The sequence below is a fragment of the Manis javanica genome, chromosome 4 (assembly GCF_040802235.1).
Source record: "Manis javanica isolate MJ-LG chromosome 4, MJ_LKY, whole genome shotgun sequence".
NCBI classification, from domain to species: Eukaryota; Metazoa; Chordata; class Mammalia; order Pholidota; family Manidae; genus Manis; species Manis javanica.
Genome location: NC_133159.1, coordinates 171,369,386 through 171,393,501, shown reverse-complemented (window position 1 = coordinate 171,393,501; position 24,116 = coordinate 171,369,386). Strand labels below are relative to the sequence as shown.

At 35.7% G+C, this 24,116-nt stretch overlaps 1 protein-coding gene across 13 annotated transcripts in view; it reads right to left on the bottom strand.

Moving 5' to 3' along the window:
* CEP112 (centrosomal protein 112) overlaps positions 1–24,116 on the bottom strand; it is a 445,347-nt gene that overhangs the window by 378,053 nt on the left and 43,178 nt on the right. For all 13 annotated transcript variants that reach the window (XR_012130844.1, XM_073235805.1, XM_073235810.1 and 10 more), the window contains 2 exons: positions 19,731–19,778; positions 19,400–19,477 (listed from right to left, as the gene is read on the bottom strand). Coding sequence is in view for 12 of the 13 variants with exons in the window: in XM_073235805.1 (XP_073091906.1) it covers positions 19,400–19,477; positions 19,731–19,778 (126 nt within the window). In the remaining variant the exon portion in view is untranslated. The remainder of the gene's footprint in view (positions 1–19,399; positions 19,478–19,730; positions 19,779–24,116) is intronic.

The following is a 24,116-nucleotide window of genomic DNA, read 5'->3' as shown; positions in this document are numbered from 1 at the left end:
GGTCCATCAGCATGGTTATGACTTTTATTTTGAATTCTTTTTCAGGAAGATTGGTTATATCTATCTTGCCAGACCATCTCTCTGGGGTTGTTTGAGTGATTTTTGACTGGACCAGATTCTTCTGCCTCTTCATGGTGATAGAAGTCGTCACAGGCAGGTGGCACATGTGTTAGCTGGGAGAACAAAATACCTTCCTGCTTGCTGGTCACCTTGCCCTTCTCCGCTGCCTGTGCCATCTACCCGCACCCTGGGAGCAGTCTATGGGATAATCTCCTGAGCTGTTGTGGACGGGGTGGCCCTCGGGATAGCCTAGGGTCCTGCAGGGTGTCGCAAGTGCACTGGGTGTGTTCTCCTATGAGAACAGTGCCCCTTCATGCCTTCAGGACTATGCTCCAGCTTCCGCTGCCTGTGCCCTTTACCCACATACAGAGGGCAGTCTCTGGGATAATCTCCCAAGCTGTTGTGGGCGAGGCGGCCCTCGGCATAGCTTAGGGCCCTGTGGGAGATCGCAGACATGCCGAGTGTGTTCTCCTGCAAGAATGGTGCCCCTTCGTGCCTTCTGGACCTTGCTCCAACTTCCTGTGTGTGCTGAGCAGTTGCCCACCGGCAGCAGTCTCTGAGTCTGTCCCGGTTAGCTGCATGCTGGGAGAAGACTGTGTGGTTGCTGTGGGTGGAGTTGTTCTCCAGGTGCTCTAGTTTGCTTGCAGCACTGGCCAGGGGGGAATGAATGGCAGGCTGCTTATCGCAGTGAGGGGCCTCAGGGCTGCTTTACCCCTCAGGGGGTTAGGGTGCCTGAAGTTCCTCAAGATTCCCAGCCTGCTGGGCTGAGTGTGCTGGGACGGTTTTGTCCAGCTGTTAAGCCCTTGTCTCTTTAAGACTTTTAAAAAGCGCTCCCTTTTTTCCCCCCCAGGGGAGCCAGCTGTGGGGACCTGCTTGCAGTCTCTGTCTCAGATTTTACTTTCCCATTTCTCTAATATCCAGTACACCATGCAGTGGGTGTCTGTGCTCCCAGTGCAGTTTCTAGGGCTGGTTATTTAGCTGTCCTGTGCCTCCACTCCCTCCCCACTCTGATTCTTTTCCTTCTACCAGTGAGCTGGGGTTGGGGGAGTGCTTGGGTCCCACCAGGTCATGGCTTTGTATCTTACCCTTTTTGTGGGATGCTGAGTTCTCGCAGATGTAGATGTAGCCTGACTGTTGTACTGTACCTTCTGGTCTTTTAAGAATAGTTGTATTTGTTGTATTTTCAAAACTATATATGGTTTTAGGAGGAGATTTCTGCTGCCCTACTCACGCTGCCATCTTGAGCCCCTCTCACCTTTATTATTTTTTGAGTCTCTATTCAACCTTTTTTACATTTTTCTTTTCTCTTATCTATATGCTCACTTAAATACTCTTATTTACTTAGATACTTAAATATGACCATTTGAGAATGAATGCCCATAAATATTGTGTATTTTGATAAAGGCACATCACTCTTAGCAGATTTTCCATTTCTCTCTCCTGGAATTGCAGACCAAACTACCTCAAGCTAGTGACTTTTTCTCCTTCAGAGTATTTATTAACAACCCCCATCCTCAAACCAACACCTAATGCACAAGTGTTCTGAGCGAATCCAAAAAAAATGTAACAGTACTTGTTGGTAATGAGAGCATCTTAGAATTTAAAAAACAGTAGTGACAAGTTTTAGGAAGAACAACATAAAATTGGTTATCTCAAATGTGAAAGTATTTGACTACCTGATTTCTTACTGTTTGAAAGAACATGTACATTGGTGTCCAACAGACCTCATTTCTAACTCTAATTCAACTCCCACTATGTATTAAACTTGTATGACTTTAGCCAAGTCACCTGTTCAGATTCTATTTCCTCTTTTGCTAAGATTAATTATCCTTACCCCAATGAGTTATGAAATCTATCCAATGATATCATTTAAGTAGCCATACTCAGGACAATGCTAGGCACAAAGTTGTTATACAAAAAAATATTAGTCTACAACCATCAGGAAAATTTTCTTTTAAAATGTTGGAAATGTACTGTCAAAACATTTTCTTGAAAATTTTTGAAATAGAGTTTTCCAATTACTATTTCAAAAAAATGAATTTTATCAAGATAAACATGTATGATCAAATCAACATATTGAAATTAAATTAAAAAATTTTACAAACAAAAGCTAACACAAATTCATGATTTTTAAACATTGAGTGGTACGGAGGGAGACAGCTATCCACTCACTATGCAAAAGGAAAAAATTCTGGATGCTTCCATTCTCTTGCCTCTAAATCACATATTTCCTCATTTTAGCAGAAAGTGGGCTGGGTGATCTAAGGCCATCTAAAGATCCCTAACAGAAGTATTTGTGGGATCTATTAAAAAGGAATCAAACAACCTACAATAGCCAAAAAATGGAAGCAACCTAAGTGTCCATCAATAGATGAATGGATAAAGATGTGGTACATAAACACAATGGCATATTATTCAGCCATAAAAAGAAAATAAATCTTTCCATTTGCAACAACATGGATGGATTTAGAGGGTGTTATGCTCAGTGAAATAAGACAGGAAGAGAAATAAAATTACACATGATTTCACTCTTTGGGGAATATAAAAACAAAGTGAAACAGGAGGAACAAAACAGCAGTAGACTCATAGGCCCTGAGAAATGACTTGTAGTTGCCAAAAGGGAGGGGTTGGGGCAGGTCAGGGAGAGGGTGAGGGGGATATAGGGCACAATAATTCGCAATCACGATGCAAGTTGGTCACGGGGATGGTAGTACAGCATGTAGAATAGAGTCAATCATTCTGTAACATCTTTTTACATTGATAGACAGTAACCACACTGGACAGGCTGAGGATTTAAAATATGGGTAACTGTTGAACCATTGTGTTGTATACTTGAAGCCAACATAAGATTGTATATCAATGATACGTCAATTAAAAAAAGGATAAAAGTGAAAAAACACTAACCAGTCTGGGAGACATAGGAGATGTATTTCATTGCTGTACCTTTCTGTAACACTTTCAAGAGAACTTGTCATACCCTCAGTTTCTGAGGGCCAACCCTAAATACCATGTAACTGTGCTGCCTATAACCCAACCCACCACTGCCCACCTGCTCCATCTCAATCTTGGTTAACCATGTTAGGTGTACACATCTGACACATGCTTACACAATACATTAGGTACAGAATAATCATTCAGATGCTCTCTCTCAAGAACTTGAACTAAGACAGCAAGTTACTACTTTGAGAAATAAACCCAGAGGTCTGTCTAGAGGGGCAGCAACCAAGAGAAGGCAGATAAGTCCAGTATATATAAGACAACAAAGCAACACACAAACACAGCAAAGAATAGAAGTTACACAGCATCTGAAATAAACCTATGAAGTAAGCAATCTGAGGGTCTAATAGTCTCCATATCACTAGGTTTATTTGAATTTGAAAAGGATTTTTTGTGTTCTTTTTTATGCTAGGCAGCCTGATGGATCTCTGTTCTGGCAACTAAAGGGATTTATCTAAACTCAATTTTTCTGGTATAACTTTTTACTGTGGTATAATATAACTTTCATAAAGTTATAATAACTTTTAAAGAAAAGTTACAATAAAAGCACAAGGAGATCGCATATAATATACCCTCTACCCAAATTCACTGTTTATATTTTACTTCATGTGCTTTATCATTTTATATCTATATCTACATATAGATATACATACAAAATACTTTCTGAACCATTTCTGAGGAAGTCAAAGACATCATGTCTTTTTATCCCTAAAACCTTCAGTGTATATTTTCTTAAAACAAGGTACTATCTCTCATAACCATGGCAGTTATCAAAATCAGAAAATATAATGCTAACTAACTGTTTTATACCCATTAGTACTTCATACATTGTGTGAAGCCACCTTTTCCTCAGTGATATTTAACGGACTTTTAAAAATCCCAATCAAGAGTTACCAGCAGAAATTGCTGTTTAAATATTTGAGCTTTCACCACAAAATACCATTTCTTTTTCTTTTTCCTTTTTTTTTTTTTTAGCTAAGGACCTTTTCAACAAGTATTCCATATCCTCTACGCCATTACATATTGCACTGTCTACAGTCAAGTTTTGTCAACTGTCACAATAATACCATATATAGCTATTTTTTTCCTGCTCCAGGATTCAATTCAGGGTCATGCATTACCTTTACTTGTCATATCAACTAAATCTTTAATCTGGAACAGATTTTCTTTGTGCTCCTCGAGGTTGATATTTTTGAAGACTACAGCCAGTCACTCAGCTTGGATAGTCTGATGTTTCCTGTGATTAGACTTACTAGGTTTTGGCAAGAATGATACTAAAGTGAATCTGTGTCCTTTTTGATTCCACCTTATTAGGAAGAGGTTGGTTAAAGGAGCTGGGATCTCCAGCACAGAACACTAGGGAAGTGAGACTGCCGCGCAGATCCCCTGCCAGTTCTTGACCATGGGCTGGGATGTGTGTGCGTTTGGTGCACTGGCTGTCTGCACTGGCTAAGGAAGAAAACACAGGTAGAAAACACAGCAGATACTACAGATCAAAAAGGTGAGAAATATTGAAGGCCTGGCCCAGCCAGAATGGAGACACCTTCACAACTTGGACCACCTGAGCTTCCTGAAGAAACATCATAAAGGACACACAGGAGAGACAAAATTAGAGTGAATCCTACCACGTGGAAGGAGTTTGGGAAATGTCTTTGACTTTCACATATTTGCAGATAGAAAAAATAGTATTAGCCACTTAGAGGCAAAAACCCTTAAACAATTAGAGATGCTATTACAGTAAGGAGAAACCACAGTATAAACCTGCCTCTCTAAATGATACAAGAAAATCATGGTGGTGGTAGTGGTAGTATTAGTGTAGTAATAGTAGCAGTAAAAAGTGGTAGTAGTGAGTAGTAAGCAGTGGTAGTAATGAGTAGTAGTAATAAGTAGTGGTGTAGTAGTGGTAGTATGGGTAGTAGTAGTACTAAGTAGTAGTAAGTAAAGGTGGTAGTAGTAGTAGTAGTAAGTAGTAAAGAGTGGTGGTAGTGGTGGTAACAGTGGTAGCAGTGAGTAGTGGTACTAAGTAGTAGTAAGGAGTAGTGGTAGTAGTGAGTACTAGTACTAAGTAGTAGTAAGTAATGCTGGTAGTAGTGGTAGCTGCAGAAGTTACTGCTGAAATAGTAGCACCAGGAGGAAGAAGAAACGACAGAACATATTTGACCGATAACAACCTACCTGCAAAGCACTGTTCCTCGCAATGTACATGCATTACTTCATGGGATCTTCACAAGACGCTTCACACGTGGGTACTTTTACTATCTCTGTTGTACAGATAATGAAAACCAGAACACAAAGAGGTACCTGCTCAAAGTTACACAGTCAGGGAGGCAGACTGCCTGGATGCATACTCAGGTCTGGGTCCAGCTAATCAAAAGCTGAATACTGCTGAGTGGCTTTTGAGATATGAGGGTTCACTTACTTCAACCAGCTCAATATACAAACAGAATTCAATTGAGGAAAAAATATGCTCTCTAAACAATCTCATGATTTTAATAAGAAATATTTGCCTGGGACAGAAAACCTGGAAAAACTGCGAAGGGGAGAAGGCCCAGGCATATAACCCATAAATCATTTACATTCCAAAATATACTGTGGTTCCATTTCTTTTGCTCAGTAAGGATTCCTACCTGTTTTATACCCATTAGTACTTCATACATTGTGTGAAGCCACCTTTTCCTCAGTGATATTTAACGGACTTTTAAAAATCCCAATCAAGAGTTACCAGCAGAAATTGCTGTTTAAATATTTGAGCTTTCACCACAAAATACCATTTCTTTTTCTTTTTCCTTTTTTTTTTTTAGCTAAGGACCTTTTCAACAAGTATTCCATATCCTCTACGCCAGCCCACTTCTTCACCTCCCTTCATGATGTGCCCTTCACCTTTGACTAACACTGCAATCTCAAAGGTCACAGTGACAGAATTCTCATCTTTCATCCAAAGGTTCTTTGATCACCTAACATAAGGGCAGACTTCATCCTTCTGTCTTCCGCAATGTGCACTGCGGTCACCTACCTTCCCCCCTTGGCTTCTGTGACAGTGTGTTAGCCTCTTACTCTGGGGAATGTTTCTCTGTCTACTCTGCACTGTCCAGCTCTTCTTCCAGTCCCTAAAGATTCTGCTCCCCCGTCATCTTGTAGAGATTGGCCCTTGGTGACTCTCTCTGGATTTAACCCTCATCTCCCATGTCAGTGAATCACAATTCACCATCCTCAGGCCTCATGTCTTCCCTAGGTTCCAACTGCCCTCTACACAGCTCTAGTTGGATACTCCTCGAGCACACTGACTTCAACGATCAGTAAAAAATAGTGCCTACTACATACAAGTAAGTTCCTTATCTTGACTCCTCTGTTGCCCTTCCTCAACATCTAGTGAGTCACGAGGTTCCACCCCGGGCACGGTGCCCGTTTGAGCCCCACTGCTGCCGTCCAACAGAGTCCCTCATGCACCCTCACCTCAGCTGTTGAGCAGCCTCTCCAATCTTCACTCCAATCCTCCACCCTATTAATGCATATGAGACACTATTGCCCATTTACTTTCCCAAAGCACAGCTATGAAAATGTCAAACTTTAGCTCCCGGGGCCTTGGCTTGGCAGCAACACACACTTCTGACTTTACCACACTCTCTTCTTTTTCTTTTCCCCATACACCAGCCAAGCAGTCTACAAGCTCCAGCTAAACACACACTCTCATTTCCTGCTTCCATGTCTTCTCTGCCTATTAAAATCTCACACGTGACTCAATACCTGGCTCAAATGTCACTTCCTCCATGAAGTCTGCCTCAAGTTCCCCCCCAAAAAGTCATTTTTACTTCCTCAATATACCTTATAACACTTCATATTCAGAATTGCCTACAGCTGGTTTGCACTATATTTTCTTTCTTTCTTTCCTAAAATTGAAGTAAAAGTTTTAGGGGACTGTCTCATAATGTTGCTGGGTAAAATAATTTAATTTTGTAGTCACATTTGTATTCCCTTTGTAGTACACATGTATTTACACATGTACATATATATTAAAATTAGGTTTTCAAATCTAGAAAAAGGAATGACTGAGCCTAAATTACAGAGCTTCCAATGTCAGGCTAAGGCACAGGGGGCCACTAAGAAGCACAGGCAGAGAAGCCCTTTTTAAAGCAATACGTAAGAAAAGTGAGTATTCTTCTTCCTCTTCCCAAACTAGCCATTGTTCAACTTGTTCTCACCTAGCAATTCTCTAATGCTGAAGAGGTCTGGCTTAGAGGTGAAATCTCTCTCGAGGCCATTTGCCCCCATCAAAACATTTTATGGTGAGAATCAGCTGGGATATATGGAAAGAGGAAAGAAAGCCTTACCTCATTTGACTAAGTCCCTAGGCAATATGACCAGCAGATCCACTCTGACAATTACTTGCACCCCACCACAGGGCTAAACCACCCACTCTAGAAAAAGAAGTAGACAGCCATCAAGAGACTGGGACAACTCCACAGGAAAAGAGGGGAGGGGGTGACAAGTCATTCTTGGATAACCTGTGAAAGCAAAGGAACTGAAACTAGATAGCTCCACTTTCTACAGGGCATTTCCACAAACTATTTTTAAGAGAATTTCTGAAATTTCTATGTAGAAAGACCATAGGAAATTTTATTTACAAAGTCCACTGGGCCCCATTTTCTCTGAAGTACATACTTCAAAGAACAGCTCTGAGGTTGAACATTCCTACCAAATGAATAAAGCTGATGAATGTGCTCACTTACTAAGTATAAAGCTATTTCCTTGCATTTAAAAATATCCTACTTAAAGTATCACTAGTTATATTTTAGAACAATTACAATGTAATTTTACTCAACTGAATATTCACAAACCTTGGATTAAGGTGTTTTTTTAAAAGGAACACTTACCAATCATATAATCAGCTATTCAACATTCACTCCTACAGAAGAGCAAATTTCTTACTCAAACTGCTACTTCTTACTGTTAGTTTTGCATGTGTATGTTGTGTTTTACATTTGATCCTGAAATTAGCAGAATACCAAAATGAAATAGCATAAGTATTAATGAAGATTTTAAGGAAAAAAAATGGATTAAAGTTGTTTAGACAAGAATCAACTACACATTTTAAAATACCAAAGAACTCCTTTTAATGTTATTTCAAAGCTGTAATTTTGATCAGCTACCTCAATCATGTCAAAAGGAACAAAATGTACAAAAAATGCAAGATTTATCTTGATGTAGAGAATAATTCCACAAACTAAATTTTGTGATAAAGTATAAAATGTACACCTTGTGATATAACTCAAATATTTTTTGCCTTTATTCACTGTACCTGTGTAGCAATTAAATCATAAGGCATAAAAGGTAGAAAACATTACTGATGTTAACCATCTCTATCTGTACTGCCCAGCAATTTCCAAAGCAACACAAATGAATGATGTATTTGCTTAGTCACACTTTTTTTCTATGTCTCAACAACCTCACAGCAATTGCAGAGGTGATTTATAAAATAATCACCACCCTGCATATTCAGATACCTAACTGTCACAATCATCTTTTTAGGGAATTCTGGTATTTGCTTGTCAAAGGAAATTATATGTTAATAACTAAGGTTCTTCCTGATTAATTATTTCCAGTATATCCTATTCTCAAATATTAACTTGTAATATTTCATAATGCCAATTGTTATTCATTGTGCTTATTTATAAACAAAGCACAAAAACAAGGCATCTCTCTCTCTTTTTATCTTATCTCTGTGGTTTAGAAATGTATGGAATGCTCCTAAACAGTAATTTCTAATCTCCTCAGAACTCATCACATGAAGGAAAGAAGTGATGTTTAAACATACATGGTATATGCTGGTATTATTTTTTTCTAACTTTTAAATTTTGTTATACATCATATACAAATATAATTTACATGAAACATAAACATAATCACATTACACACTGAGTTTTTATTTTGCTTAGCTTCTCTGCTATCCTTGGTGTCCATTTCCTTTTTTATTTGATTCTCTTCCTCTCCTCCTTATTTCTAAAACATCTGCATGGGATATCTATATATATAGATATATATAGTATATTTTTGTGTTTTCTGCCATGCTTACCGAATCATAGACAAATAAACATGAGCAACAATGCAAACACCAGCACACAGTTTTATGGCACAGACTGACAGTGCCCCCAGATATCATTTCCTCTTCTTCATTTGGGGCCCCATTACCACCAACAAATTTGGGCTGAGCTGCATTGTACAAGGCTCATGTGAGCACATGACTAGGTATGGTAAAGGGGGATGTTGGGACAGAAATGATGCAAGCAACTTTGACTGGACATCTTTACAAATACAGTAGCTTTCTCTCCAGGTTCTCTTATTCTAAAGGTGGTACTTAAAATATAAGGTACTGGTGAGCAACTGACATCTCAAGACACAGGAACTGAAGCCACATGCTAAGGATGGTAGAGTTTTTCTATTAGCCTGGAACCCTGATAACATAACAAGTAGGGCACTCCCTACACACCCTGGACAGGTGTATGAGAGCTAAATAAATTTTTTAAACCACTATACCCTTAGCAGTACAGATTTTTTAAAATTGTTTCACATGAAAATATATGTATCTTCTGCACCTTGTTTTTCTCTCTGAACAATCCCTCTAAAAACTCCTGTTACAGTTTTTATTCATTCTTTTAAATTGCTACCAACTATTCCTTAGTGAGGAGAAAACAGAATTGTTCAACCATTCCCCTTAATGCATATTCACTTTATTTTCAGTAATTTTCCACTAAAAACACCACCACAAATAAGCATCTCATGCATGTGTCCGACACATGAGGGTTTTGGTGTCTACAGGATGGATTCTCCGGTGTGCAGATGTCAATAGTGGATGTACCTTAATAGATTTCGTCCCCTATTAAAGGTAAATTCACATTTCCACCACAACAACAGATATCTCATTATTATTCTTATCTTGCATTTCCCTGAAAACTACTGTGTCTTAGCCTCATTCTACATGTTTTTGGGCCATATGAATTTTTTCTGTGAAATGCCCTTTCACGATTTTGATTTTTGTTTGTCAACCATTGAGACTTTCTCGTATGCCATACACATTAACACAGACTCTGTCCTACATGTTTTCTTTCCCCAAATCTATTATTTTTTCTTTTGATCCTGTTGTTGTATTTTTAAACATATGAAGTCTTTTATTTCACTTGAGTCAAATATTTCTATCATTTATTTTATACCTTCTGGGTTTAGAAACGATTTTGAGTTAGAAAGATCTTCTGACTGCCACATTTTGTTTCCCAACATTTTTGTTTTAAAATTTTTTGTTTGGGCATTTATAGCTTAAGTTTTTAGTACAACCAGAATTTTCGTTTGTTTTTGTTATTAGAGGATGAGGACCCAATATTGCTTTCTTCCAAGCAAATGAAAGGTTGTACCAGCATCGTTTATTATAGAAAAGTCTTTTCTTAATATGTTGATAATGAAGTGTTATTTTTATTTTTACTAAAATTTAATTTTTTTTCTTGTAATGTCCTTTTCAGGTTTATTGGCATAAAATGAGTGGAGAAATAGTCCCTCCTCCTCTATTACATCAAAAGAACCTGTGTAATACTGGAATTAGTTCTTCCTTAAATGCTTCCCTACATAATCTGTGATTGTAAAGGGAAGGAGCATTTTAGTACCCTTCTCAGATAATTATAGATACTTGTAAGGAAACCAATGTGCACACATGCTAGATTTTAAAATTACTTGCATTGTAAATCTCAAACTTTCCATACTGTGTGAGTATAAAAATAATGTGGTAAGTTCTGTTGGTCTATCTTGAACTTGGATTGGCTTTTTTACCTATGCTGATTTAGAACAGTATGCGTTACTCATTAGGAAAATACCAGTTTAATAAGTCATGTAATTTCCAGATACTGAAAATTTCCTTACATAATATCAAAACTTCACATTGATTAGCATCACTGCCAATCTCAGCAGAAAAGCCTTGGTATTGGAAAGCTCTAAAGTTCATAGTAACTGATCCGAGTATCACAAACTTCTAATTCCATCATTAACAACAAATATTATCAGTTGTTTTCTTGGAGTGATAGGCTCATTTTGGTCATTTTTGAGAGAATGTATGCCAAACATCCAAGTAGGAATGACAAGAGTTTGCCAGTCATTCTTCCAAATAAAAATGGTATTCCACAAAAACAGCAGCCATTAGAGTTCATAACTCAAAGAATCACACAAAGTTTTTTCCTCTGGGCAGCCATCATACTTCCGCATGCAGCCGCAGTTCTTCATGCATAGTTCCATTTTAAAACACATATTTTAAAAAGGTGAATATTTGAGGTACAAGATTTAATAAAGTTAGTAATTTTACTGCTTCCTTCATAAAGGACATCCGTAGGTAGAATTGGTAATATTTTCACTGTGCCCACATGACAGTAAAAAATATGACTACCAGTATAATTTGGTACCACTGCCTTGATTTGGGCAAAGATATAGTTTTACCCAGCATTGCATTTGCACCATCAAAGTAAAAATTAATAAATAAGTAAATAACACTTAAACATTATTACAAAAATAATTCTGACCTCAAAGACCTCATAAAAAAGTCAGGGACCACATTCATGGACCACACATTGAGAACTACTACCTAGAGAAACTCTCACACATGTGTGTCAGGGTACACATACAAGATTGTTCACAGGACTATTATTTGTAAAAGCCAAAAACTTGAATAGATTCATCAACAAAATGGCAAGAAATGGTGGCAGATTCATTTAATACACAGCAATGCGAATGAATCTACTATGGCGATATGGCAAAACAAGAATGAAGGTCAGCAACATACCACTAAGCCAAAGAAGCTAAGTTCAAAAGAATATAGAAGAACAAAATTAATACACAGATATCTGTTGCTTTCCTATACACTAATGATAACTAGCAGAAAGAGAAATCAGGAAAACAATTCCATTCACAGTTGCATCAAAAAGAACAAAATACCTAGGAATAAACCTAACCAAGGAAGTGAAAGACCTATACCCTGAAAACTACAAGACACTCTTAAGAGAAATTAAAGAGGACACTAACAAATGGAAACTCATCCCATGCTCTTGGCTAGGAAGTATTAATATTGTCAAAATGGCCATCCTGCCTAAAGCAATCTACAGATGCAATGCAATTCCTATCAAAATACCAACAGAAGGAAAAATAAAGCAGGGGGGATCTTGCTCCCCAACTTCAAGCTCTACTACACAGCCACAGTAATCAAGACAATTTGGTACTGGCACAAGAACAGAGCCACAGACCAGTGGAACAGAATAGGGAGTCCAGATATTAACCCCAACATATATGGTCAATCAATATATGATAAAGGAGCCATGGACATACAATGGGGAAATAGCAGCCTCTTCAACAGCTGGTGTTGGCAAAACTGGACAGCTACATGTAAGAGAATGAAACTGGATCATTGTCTAACTCCATACACAAAAGTAAATTCGAAATGGATCAAAGACCTGAATGTAAGTCATGAAACAATAAAACTCTTAGAAAAAAACATAGGCAAAAATCTCTTGGACATAAACATGAGCACTTCTTCATGAATATATCTACCTGGGCAAGGGAAACAAAAGCAAAAATGAACAAGTGGGACTATATCAAGCTGAAAAGCTTCTGTACAGCAAAGGATACCATCAATAGAACAAAAAGGCATCCTACAGTATGGGAGAATATATTCATAAATGACAGATCCGATAAAGGCTTAACATCCAAAATGAGGAGCTCACACTCCTCAACAAAAAAAAAGCAAATAAACCAATTAAAAAATGGGCAGAGGAGCTGAATAGACAGTTCTCCAAAGAAGAAATTCAGATGGCCAAGAGGGACATGAAAAGATGCTCCACATTGCTAGTCATCAGAGAAATGCAAATTAAAACTACAATGAGATATCACCTCACACAGGTAAGGATCACCACCATCCAAAAGACAGACAACAACAAATGTTGGCAAAGATGTGGAGAAAAGGGAACCCTCCTACACTGCTGGTGGGAATGTAAATTAGTTCAACCATTGTGGAAAGCAGTATGGAGGTTCCTCAAAAAGCTCAAAATAGAAATACCATTTGACCCAGGAATTCCACTCCTAGGAATTTACCCTAAGAATGCAGCAGCCCAGTTTGAAAAAGACAGATATACCCCTATGTTTATCACAGCACTATTTACAATAGCCAAGAAATGGAAGCAACCTAAGTGTTCATCAGTAGATGAAATGGATAAAGAAGATGTGATACATATATACAATGGAATATTATTCAGCCATAAGAAGAAAACAAATCTTACCATTTGCAACAACATGGATGGAGCTAGAGGGTATTATGCTCAGTAAAATAAGCCAGGCAGAGAAAGTACCAAATGATTTCACTCATATGTGGAGTATAAGAACAAAGAAAAAAGTGAAGGAACAAAACAGCAGCAGAATCACAGAACCCAATAATGGACTAACAGTTACCAAAGGGAAAACTGGGGAGGATGGGTGGGAAGGGAGGGATAAGAGGGGGGTAAAAAGAAAGGGGGCATTATGATTAGCATGTATAATGGGGGAGTACACAGGGTGGGCTGTGCAACACAGAGAAGACAAGTAGTGATTCTACAGCATCTTACTACGCTGATGGACAGTGACTGTAATGGGGTTTGTGGGGGGACTTGGTGATGGGGGGAATCTAGTAAACATAATGTTCTTCATGTAATTGTAGATTAATGATACCAAAATTTTTTTAAAAACTTTACAAAAAAAATATATAGAAGGTTAAGTTCTATTTACATAAAGCTCAAAAGCTACTGAAATGAAAATATTTGCATTTTTAAAGATTCAGGCAATCAACTTTAAAAACAAAGGAGGGAAATTATCATCTGAAAAACCAGGAGAGTAGTTACTTCTCGGGAAGATGGAAGAGAACAGGATTGGGAAGAGCTGGACAGCAGGCTTCTGGAATGTGGGCAAAGATCCAGTCCTTGCCTGGGCATTGTTTACAATGGTACTCCTTCATATAATTACTTATTATATTTTGTAGACTGTATCTGAATGCTGTATTCATAGGAAACATTACAAAATACCAATTCTCTCACTTATTCTGTCAGTGATGTGGATTTCATTATCTTAGATTTATATAAATTCTACATTTAACTAGCAGGCACACAAAAGGAAAAAATGCCTAATTGGCATTATACATAAGAAGGAACCAACATCCTCCTTAGGTGGGAACATTCAGTATGGGTAGAGGAAAAGCTCAAAGGAAATTTTCTATTTTACTTCACAAAAAGAGCAATTTCTACCATCTGTTCTCTGAAAACCACTGGTTGCTCTGAAAATGGATCTCTCCTTGTTGTGTTGTCTCTGCTTTCATTTTCAGTGACAAAGGTTTTCCGAATGACTTAATCTGTGTCAGAAATCTTTTTTAAGAATACTAAAGAAAACCCACTGCTTGATGACGCTCCCTGTCACACAGTGCTGTGACGTCGATATCACAGGAAACGTGCTAGCAATTACACAGGCAGACGAGTCCAAGTGTGTCTGTGCATAATAGGCTGAAGATAAAATAAAGGACCACTGTCACTGAACATATGTTTTTCCATAATGCCCAAAATTAACTGAAAATTTAACAGAACATCCTAAAATAATTCAAAGGTATATTTTTAACTACCATAAGAAAACTATTACAACTCTTGAACTCTAATAAAATAACACTGCAAATATTACTCATTTAACATCTGTTGTGTTTTCCATACAATTATAAATTTAAAATAGAAGTTTGATTTCTAAAAGCTAATTAAGTATTTAGGATTCTCTAAAATTTGAACAGAACTGAATTCTTTATTAAATGCTTCATGATACAAGATACTCTGTAATCTGTGTAAAATCTCATGTCATTCAATTTCCTCCATGCTTACTGCATTCTTTAACTTAAGCACTTCAACCTCCTAAATCTTTTTAACATTAAGAACTGACTAACCTCGATTATCATCCCTACTCACAACAAAAATCTCTGAAATGGATCTTAGTTTTAAATATAAAAAGAAGAGACAAAAATATGAGTTAATTTTTTTCGTATTAGAATAGGAAGCTTTTCTAATTATGATACAAAAATTAGAAGCCATAGGGAAAAGACTGATAGATTTAACTATTTAAAAGAAGACTTCTATACATTAAAAAACACCAGAAATAAATCAGAAGACATACAGAGAAAAATATTTGCAAGATATAAGACAAAAACTGGAATTCTTTAACATATAAATTGTTCTTAGGAATCAAAATGAAGACAAACAATTCAATGAAAATGTGGAAAACTATTAAGAAAAGACAGTTCACAAAAGTGAAATTGAAAAGATAATAAACAGATAAAAAATATGCCCCTTCTTATAATAAAAGAAGATCCATTTTTCACCTCACAGATAAAAATGTTTATAATTGAGCGTTGATGAAATGGGAAAGCAGACATTCTCATACACTATTTATTGGTGCAAGTATAAATAGACTTAACCTTTTCTTAGTAATATTATCAATATGCATAATTCACATACCATAGTACTCACCTATTTAAAGTATACAACTTCATGGACTTTTTACTGTATCAGAGAATTATGTAACCATCTCCACAAACTAATTTTAGAACATTTTTATCATTTCAAAAAAGAACTCATATCCATTACCATCATTCTCCATTCTCTCACACTCTGCAGCCCTAGGCAGACATAACCTTATCTTAGGGCAATCTGTCAATGTCAATCAAAAATTTAAATGTGCAACCCTGTGAATGTGCAATTCCATTTCACAAAATTTATCATATAAGAATAAACATATAATACACAAAGATATATACAGAGATGTTCTTGAAACACGGTTTGTTATAGAAAAATACTCTATATAACCTATAACCCTCAACAGGAAACAGTATTAATAAAATGTGGTACATCAGTACATAAAATATGATGCAACTGTTTAAAAGGATGAAGCTATATTTCTGATTTAGAGAAATCATCATAAACATATATATTTAAGTTAAAAAAGCAAAATAGTGTGTGTATGATCTCATTTGCATAAAAAAATGAGATTCCTAGAAAATGTTAGAGAATACACACTAAATTTTTAGCTATTATTAAAAATGAAGATTAGACATTGAGAAAATGAAGATTAAATATTTAATATTTCATTTTAAAATAAACAAACTCACTTTAAACAATGTTATTTATTATTTTTAAAACCACCCAGCAACAAAAAAAAGTGTTCTTAGATGAGAACATGCACAAGACACATCAGAATGGTCTTATTTGGTCATGCAAGGTTCTATTAAATTTCAAAACAGAAAAATACTTATCCTCCTTCTCACAAGTAAATGTTTAATGAAAGTGACATATGCAAGTAGACATAAAATTTTCCTTCTAAAGGATAACTATGCAGCTCAAAACACAACGATGCATTTAAAATTAGGAAAAAATGCAACTTGGAAAAACATCTCTGGAAAAAGAAAAAATAATAAAGCAGTATGACTGACATTTTCCATTTTAAGTTTGAAAATGTGTCCTGAAACAGCAAAAAATTTTAAGAAAAATACTTGTTCTATATTAAAAATATAGTTACTATTTTTATATTTACAAAGTTGATCTATAAATTGCTACTTTCCTCTACCTACAAATGGCTCCTGATTACCTTTGCCTTTTATTTTCATTCTCATTTTTGCACATAATAAATTCCTTACTTGTATGTTATAGTAACATCAACATACAATTTCCAATAGGCTTCCAAGTATTAATTTTTACTCTAGATGTTAAATTGTTTATGGTGCTAAATGTATAAAAAATTCATCATGTTAATTTTATTATGTAAGATATAAATCATTACCCCAAAGAAGTATTTAGAGATGTATATAAAAATAGAAATATAAGGATATTATTCTCCAAATTATTTATATTAGTGAAAAGCATATATAATCTGAATATCCAACAATCGGGATAAATGAGTTAAATTAACTAGGGATACTTCCATACTATGAAATATAACATAGCCATTAAAAATAGATGCTTAGGAATTATAGTTTACAGCACCCAAAAAAATCATCCAAAGTATACAAAGCAATATTGTGATACCTTCATTTTCTAAGGCAAACTGTGTTTTTAGGATACACAAAGAAAAAACTAAAAGGCAATGTAATGATTTTTACCAGTGTTTTTAGTTCTATGTGTTGATTTTACAGGTGATTTTATTTCCTTCTTTACATATGTCTACATTTTCAAACATTTCTTCAATAAAAATCCATAATTTATTTTATACTCACAAATACTATTTTAAAAGAAAGATGAAACTAAGATAGTTCTCACATTGGACAACTCAGCATATACTTTTAAGTACTTTAGGAGGAGAAAAACATCAAAATATATCATCAAAAATAGAAAGGACTATATAATTAAACAAAGTGTTATTTTAGTTAAAATATACACTGGATATATTTTAAGATATGGAGCTAGTTGGTGTTTACATGCAAACTTCTCAATGATGCCAAAAATATTTTTACAGTATGCCAAAAAGAAAACAAAAACATAAGGGTGTGGAAATAAATAAAGCCACACATGTTTAAAAATGAATCTCTGATGCAATACATGATAGCTCTGAATGATTTTTTCTTTCAACGCATATGTGAGTAGTACTGGTATGTTTACCCCTGACCCAAGATGACATCATAAAGAATAAAGATATTACTTCATGAAAGACCAAAAAAATTTCAAAAAGCCACTATTTCCTTTCAATTATTTTATTTTTCTATGGTAAACAGCCTCAACAGTAAGAATTAGTACAAAATAAAAGAAAAAGGAAAAATGGTTGGGAATGACTTTGAATGACTTGCAAAAACAATTATAGATAGTATTTAAAAGGAAAGAAATTCAAAACAAGGACTCAAAAGAAGGTACATTTGAATATAAGAAGCATTATCCTCAAAAGGGCTTTTTAACATGTAATTTCTTTTTTACCAGTCTTTTTTTAAACACAAGGATTGCAGCAAGAAAAAAAAGTCCTCAGGCCTCAAATTGGAGCCATGAAATGACAGAATATAACTGTGATCAGCAGCAATAATTCTACCAAATGAAACGTAAAAAAAAAAGCCCTTCCTCTTTGATTATTAAAAACAAATTACAGTTGTATGCTCATGATTTGTTTTGAGTATCCATGAAAAAAATCAATGTCTTTCATGACATTTTATAAATACGGTGGAAAGAAAACTCTATCATGTTGAAAATAACCAACCTGAAATTAAATTTCAGAAATTTTTAGAAGCATCCTCATTAAAATAAAATAAATGACACATACAATTATTTAAATATACATATTAGAGATATTAATCTAAGTACAATAACATTTTTCACATTTGCACACTTAAATAGTACACTGTACTTTACAAGTTACATACATGTTCATTATTCTCATTTGATTTTGGCAACAACCTTGTGAAATCAATAGCCTCTTTAAACCAAAACTAACCTAATATTCTTGACTTCTCTAGGTCATAGACAGGCTCCTAATCTAACAGACTTCCATCACATGACACAGATGACCAAAGTTGTTTCACTGGTGTCATGAACAAAAATAAAGATAATAATAATGATTTTTAAATATCCCAGAAGAAAATTTTTAAAAAGAAAATAACAAAGGAATTTAGCTTTTGTTTAATGACTACCATGTGTGAAGTGTATTTGTACTTAACAGACTACAAAACCTTCACTCTAACCCTATAAAGCAGCTATCGCCCAGGGTAGATAACGAAACGGAGACTCAGAGAGACTAAGTTATCTGCCCATCTGCACACAGCTAAAAAGTAGGATTTAAATCCAGGTATTCGTGACTCTATAGCCTATGCTTTTAACCAATAAACAATATTGCCTCTTTAATAATTCTATTTTCTAATGACCAAGAAAGATAGTATATTAGATCACATATCAGCTATAGTGCAGCCTAACTTAGCAGACCAATTTAAATAGTGGAAATAGGAAGAATAGTGAAACACAAAATATTACCAGTAAGATGAGATAAACAGGATGGAGGGATTCACCGAGGTCAAAGACACTGGTTCTAAAAACTACCATTTTCCTTAGCCCCCTAATAACCAGAAATTGATAAGGCAGGAGAGAGCCCTCAGGACACCCCCAGCTAGGACAAAAAATGGGAGATGGGCACTTAAAAATAGACAAACCCTGCTACCTTGTATCATTATTTTAAATTTGTACCAAAGTCAACCACTTCTTATCATGCATCCCTACTCTAAATAGGACCTTAAAACTCAAACAAAATACAAAAGGTGTGTTAATAATCAGTTACATCAAAAACACCTCGATCCTACCTCTTTTTCGTGCAGTCGGGAGAGTAAATGATCATCATGGAGACTGCTGGATTTTCTCAGGTTGAATTTGGGAGTCGCCTGTTGAAAGAGTAACAGTGATTCAAACCTGGTGTGTCCTTAATCCAAAAGTAAATTCTAAATTGCCTGAAGTTCATGCCAAAATAATACCAACATTGGAAGAAAAAAAGTGATTTATTCACTTTCATGTGATAGGATTAGTACGACTATTATGCTTCATAATGTTGTCCTGTGTTATTTTCTGTAAATAACTTACCAATTATTTTATTTAAAATATCTGCCCATAGGAAAAGTCCGGGGAATTCTCACCTACCAGAGGAACTGGGATAGGTTTCTGTCTCAGGTACCGAGGATTTTCTATCTGAAGATTTAAAAATAAAATAAGGACTTACTAATTTTTGAGTTTTAATTATTATTTGACAAAATATATACTTAAGCTGCCATATGAAAACATTTTCTGTATTTGAGTTTTTGCAACCTATGAAATCACTCTCCCACTCTCCCAACTTCTTCGTGTGGTTGACTTGTTCAAGACTCTCAGTTCAGGAATCATCTCCCCCAAGATATTTAGTTAAGTTTCTACTACTCTGGTAGTATCCTGGAGGTTTCTTCCCTTTTATAAGCTAACATCTATCTTCTGCAGAAGAGTGTGGACTATGAAAAGACCAAGACTGTCTTGCAACCCATCTATGACTAGCATCTACCACAGGGTCCAGCAAAGAAGGAAGGAAGAAAGAGAGGAAGAAAAGGAGGGAAGAAGAGAGGGAGGGAAGGAGGGAGGGAGAAAGGAAGGAAGGAAGGAAGGGGCAAACCATATCTGATCCTACTCTCTTACCAGCTCCTAAAGTAGTCTACGTGTCTCTCACGGCTCTTATATTTTAAGTGTTTATCAATATGTCTCCACATCTGTATCTAAGCACAATGAGGGCAAGGATGATGACTTCTCAATTTTGTATTCCTGGTGCCTAGCACAATGTAGTAGGCTTTCAATGAAATATTTGTTGGAAATGCTATATTATAAATTTGAAACACTGATATCCCAACTATTTCATTAACAAATGAAGTGACTATTAAAAATCATTGTCATGAAATTCTAATGTCTTGACATCATAAACTCACAATTTACTACATGGATAATCTCAAAATGTAAAAAAGTATAAATAAAACACTCACCACAACTTCAATCTAGGATAGTGGTTGTTAATCCTTAAGTATATATATACCATTAGCATCAACTGACAAACTTTTCCCTTATACGTGTTACTGGGATCCACCTCCAAAGTCCCACTGTATTTTCAAAAAGCTCAAGTGATTTATTATAGTTCATAATCATGGAAAATAAACAACCCATAGTCAATTTGACAATAAAGGATGAAAAAATAATCAATTAATTAAAGAATAAAGAGGCAATGAAACTAAAAATAGAATTTACTTAAATTTAAAAACATAAAAGCCTCTATAGCAACAGATAGGACCTGAAGAGTAACTATTTTAGCACCTAGATTAGGGGAAATTTACAAAATAATTTTTCTTTCACTGGGAGGCTGGTTCCCATAAAGTAAGAACAACTGTCTGAACTTAAATTTCTCTCTCCACCTCCACACATCCACACAGATAGAAAAAAAAAAAGAGAACATACAAAAATACCCACCACTCAAGACCTGAATGTAAGTCATGAAACCATAAAACTCTCAGAAAAAAATATAGGCAAAAATCTCTTGGACATAAACATGAGTGACTTCTTCATGAACATATATCCCTGGGCAAGGGAAACAAAAGCAAAAATAAACAATTGGGACTATATCAAACTAAAAAGCTTCTGTACAGCAAAGGATACCATCAGTAGAACAAAAAGATATCCTACAGTATGGGAGAATATATTCATAAATGACATATCTGATAAGGGGTTGACATCCAAATTATATAAAGAGCTCATGCACCTCAACAAACAAAAAGCAAACAAGCCAATTAAAAAATGGGCAGAGGAGCTGAACAGACACTTATCCAAAGAAGAAATTCAGATGGCCAACAGGCACATGAAAAGATGCTCCACATCGCTAGTCATCAGAGAAATGCAAATTAAAACTACAATGAAATATCACCTCACACCAGTTAGGATGGCCACCATCCAAAAGACAAACAACAACAAATGCTGGCGAGGATGTGGAGAAAGGGGAACCTTCCTACACTGCTGGTGGGAATGTAAACTAGTTCAACCATTGTGTAAAGCAGTATGGAGGTTCCTGAAAAAGCTCAAAATAGAAATACCATTTGACCCAGGAATTCCACTCCTAGGAATTTACCCTAAGAATGCAGTTTCTCAGTTTGAAAAAGACATATGCACTCCTATGTTTATCGCAGCCCTATTTACAATAGCCAAGAAATGGAAGCAACCTAAGTGTCCATCAGTAGATGAATGGATAAAGAAGATACATATACATTTGGTACATATACACAATGGAATATTATTCAGCCATAAGAAGAAAACAAATCCTACCATTTGCAAAAACATGGATGGAGCTAGAGGGTATTATGCTCAGTGAAATAAGCCAGGTGGAGAAAGACAAGTATCAAATGATTTCACTCATCTGTGGAGTATAGGAACAAAGAAAAAAACTAAAGGAACAAAACAGCAGCAGACTCACAGAACCCAAGAATGGACTAACAGTTACCAAAGGGAAAGGGACTGGGGGGGATGGGTGGGAAGGAAGGGATAAGGGGGAAAAAGGGGCATTACGATTAGCACACATAATGTGTGTGGGAGGGGGTGACACGGGAAAGGCAGTATACACAGAGAAGACAAGTAATGATTGTATAGCCTCTTACTACGCTGATGGGCAGTGACTGTAATGGGGTATGTGGGGGGGACTTGATAATAGGGAGTCTAGTGACCATAATGTTTAAGTAATTGTACATTAACAATATCAAAATAAAATTTAAAAAAAAGAATACCCACCACTCATGCCTAAATCTTAACAAGGAGAAAGAGATTACTAAGGCCCTTGATTTACATGTAAGTAGCCAAAGAAAGGTCTAAAACAAAGCAGAATAAGATCCTGAGCCAAACCAGGGTAACAGCATGAGAAAATAGGAAGTGCTTCAGAGTCTTAGTGGGGGTAGAGCATACATGTCATCAAATACTGACCTGTGGAAGGAGACTGGCCTACCTTAAGTGGGTCATTCAAAAAGAAAAACCTATGGATCGGAGCGCTGGAGAGAGGGAAGGGAGTCAAAAGAAAGGCTTGGAAAGTGTAAAGAACCAGAGAAGGCGGCCTAGGAAGGAACCACTTCTGCAGTACAGAAAGTTGATTTGGAAGGAAGGTTGTCTGCGAAAAAGAGAAAGAAAAACAGAGCTGAAGAAAGGGCCCTACAGAAACAAGACAAGCAAAGACAACAGGCCAAAATGACACCCATAGGAGCACCACTTCTTAGAGAAAAACAACTTCAGTGGAACAGGAGAAGAGGGCCTTCCTGAGCTAAGAAATAAAGTAAGCTATCCAACCACCCCTCCCATCCGATCACTGCCTAATATTGCTTGTTTAGAAAAATCTAACATAAATAATCATGAGCAGAAAAAAAAATGTTAACATCCATAAAAGCTTACTATAAGAAACAGGAAACAAAAATGAAAACTTATCAGCAGTCAGAATCACTTCTTTAAAAAGCCATGAAATAGAAGAAAACAGTAACAAAGTCCTCCTTTTGAGAAGGTCAATATTTGATGATATTCATGTTCCACCACCACCAGGACAATATGTATTCAACTGTAATTTTTAAATAATTTCTGGGACTTCATAAAGAACACCACAAACAAAATAAAAAATAGATATTAAATGGGAGCTGATCAAATTCAAGTAAGAACCTGCTTGGCAAAGTTGCCAGATGCCAAATCAACACGTAAAAAAGTCAGCTGCATTTCTCTAAGTTACCAAAACTCATGTAGGAAAAAAATGATTTTACAAAGATATTTATGGCCATAAAACAATATATAATTGTAAAGTTACGTATTTTAAAAGTACATTTAAGAAAAAATATATAAGCCCTTTATGGAAAAAATAATTATGCTTTTGTGAAAGATATTAAGACTGAAATAGAAAGTGAAACCATGTTTTTGGATAATCTGAATATTGTAAAAATGTTACTCTTAACTTGATCTAGTGACTAAAGTTACCCAAACAAAATCTCAACAGGGCTTTTGGAAAACTTAATAAGCTCATTATAAGATGTATATAAATAAAGGGCAAGAACAGCCAAGACATGCCTGAAGAAAAAAATCAAGGTTGAGTGATTTACAAAGGCGTAATAGAACTACAATAATGAAGATAAGTCAATGGAACCAACTAGAAAGTACCAGAAACTCAGCTATATATGCAAATACAATTCATGAAAGTTCTAGTATTGCAAATGATTGAGAAGATAAGGACACATTCAATAAGTAGAAGGAAAATAAAATCAGATCCCATCCTCACATCATATATAACAAATTCTCAATGGATTAAATATTTTTAGTTAAAAGCAGAACTATAAAAACTTTCAGAAGACAACTTAGAAGAATGGCCTCCAACTAGAGAGTATTTTTTAAATAAGAAACAAATAAAGCATAAAAAAAGAAATTAATAATTGTGACCACTTAAAGAATTTCTCTCCAAAAAAGATACCACAAATAAAGTGAAAAGACAAGCCATAAACTAGGAGGAGA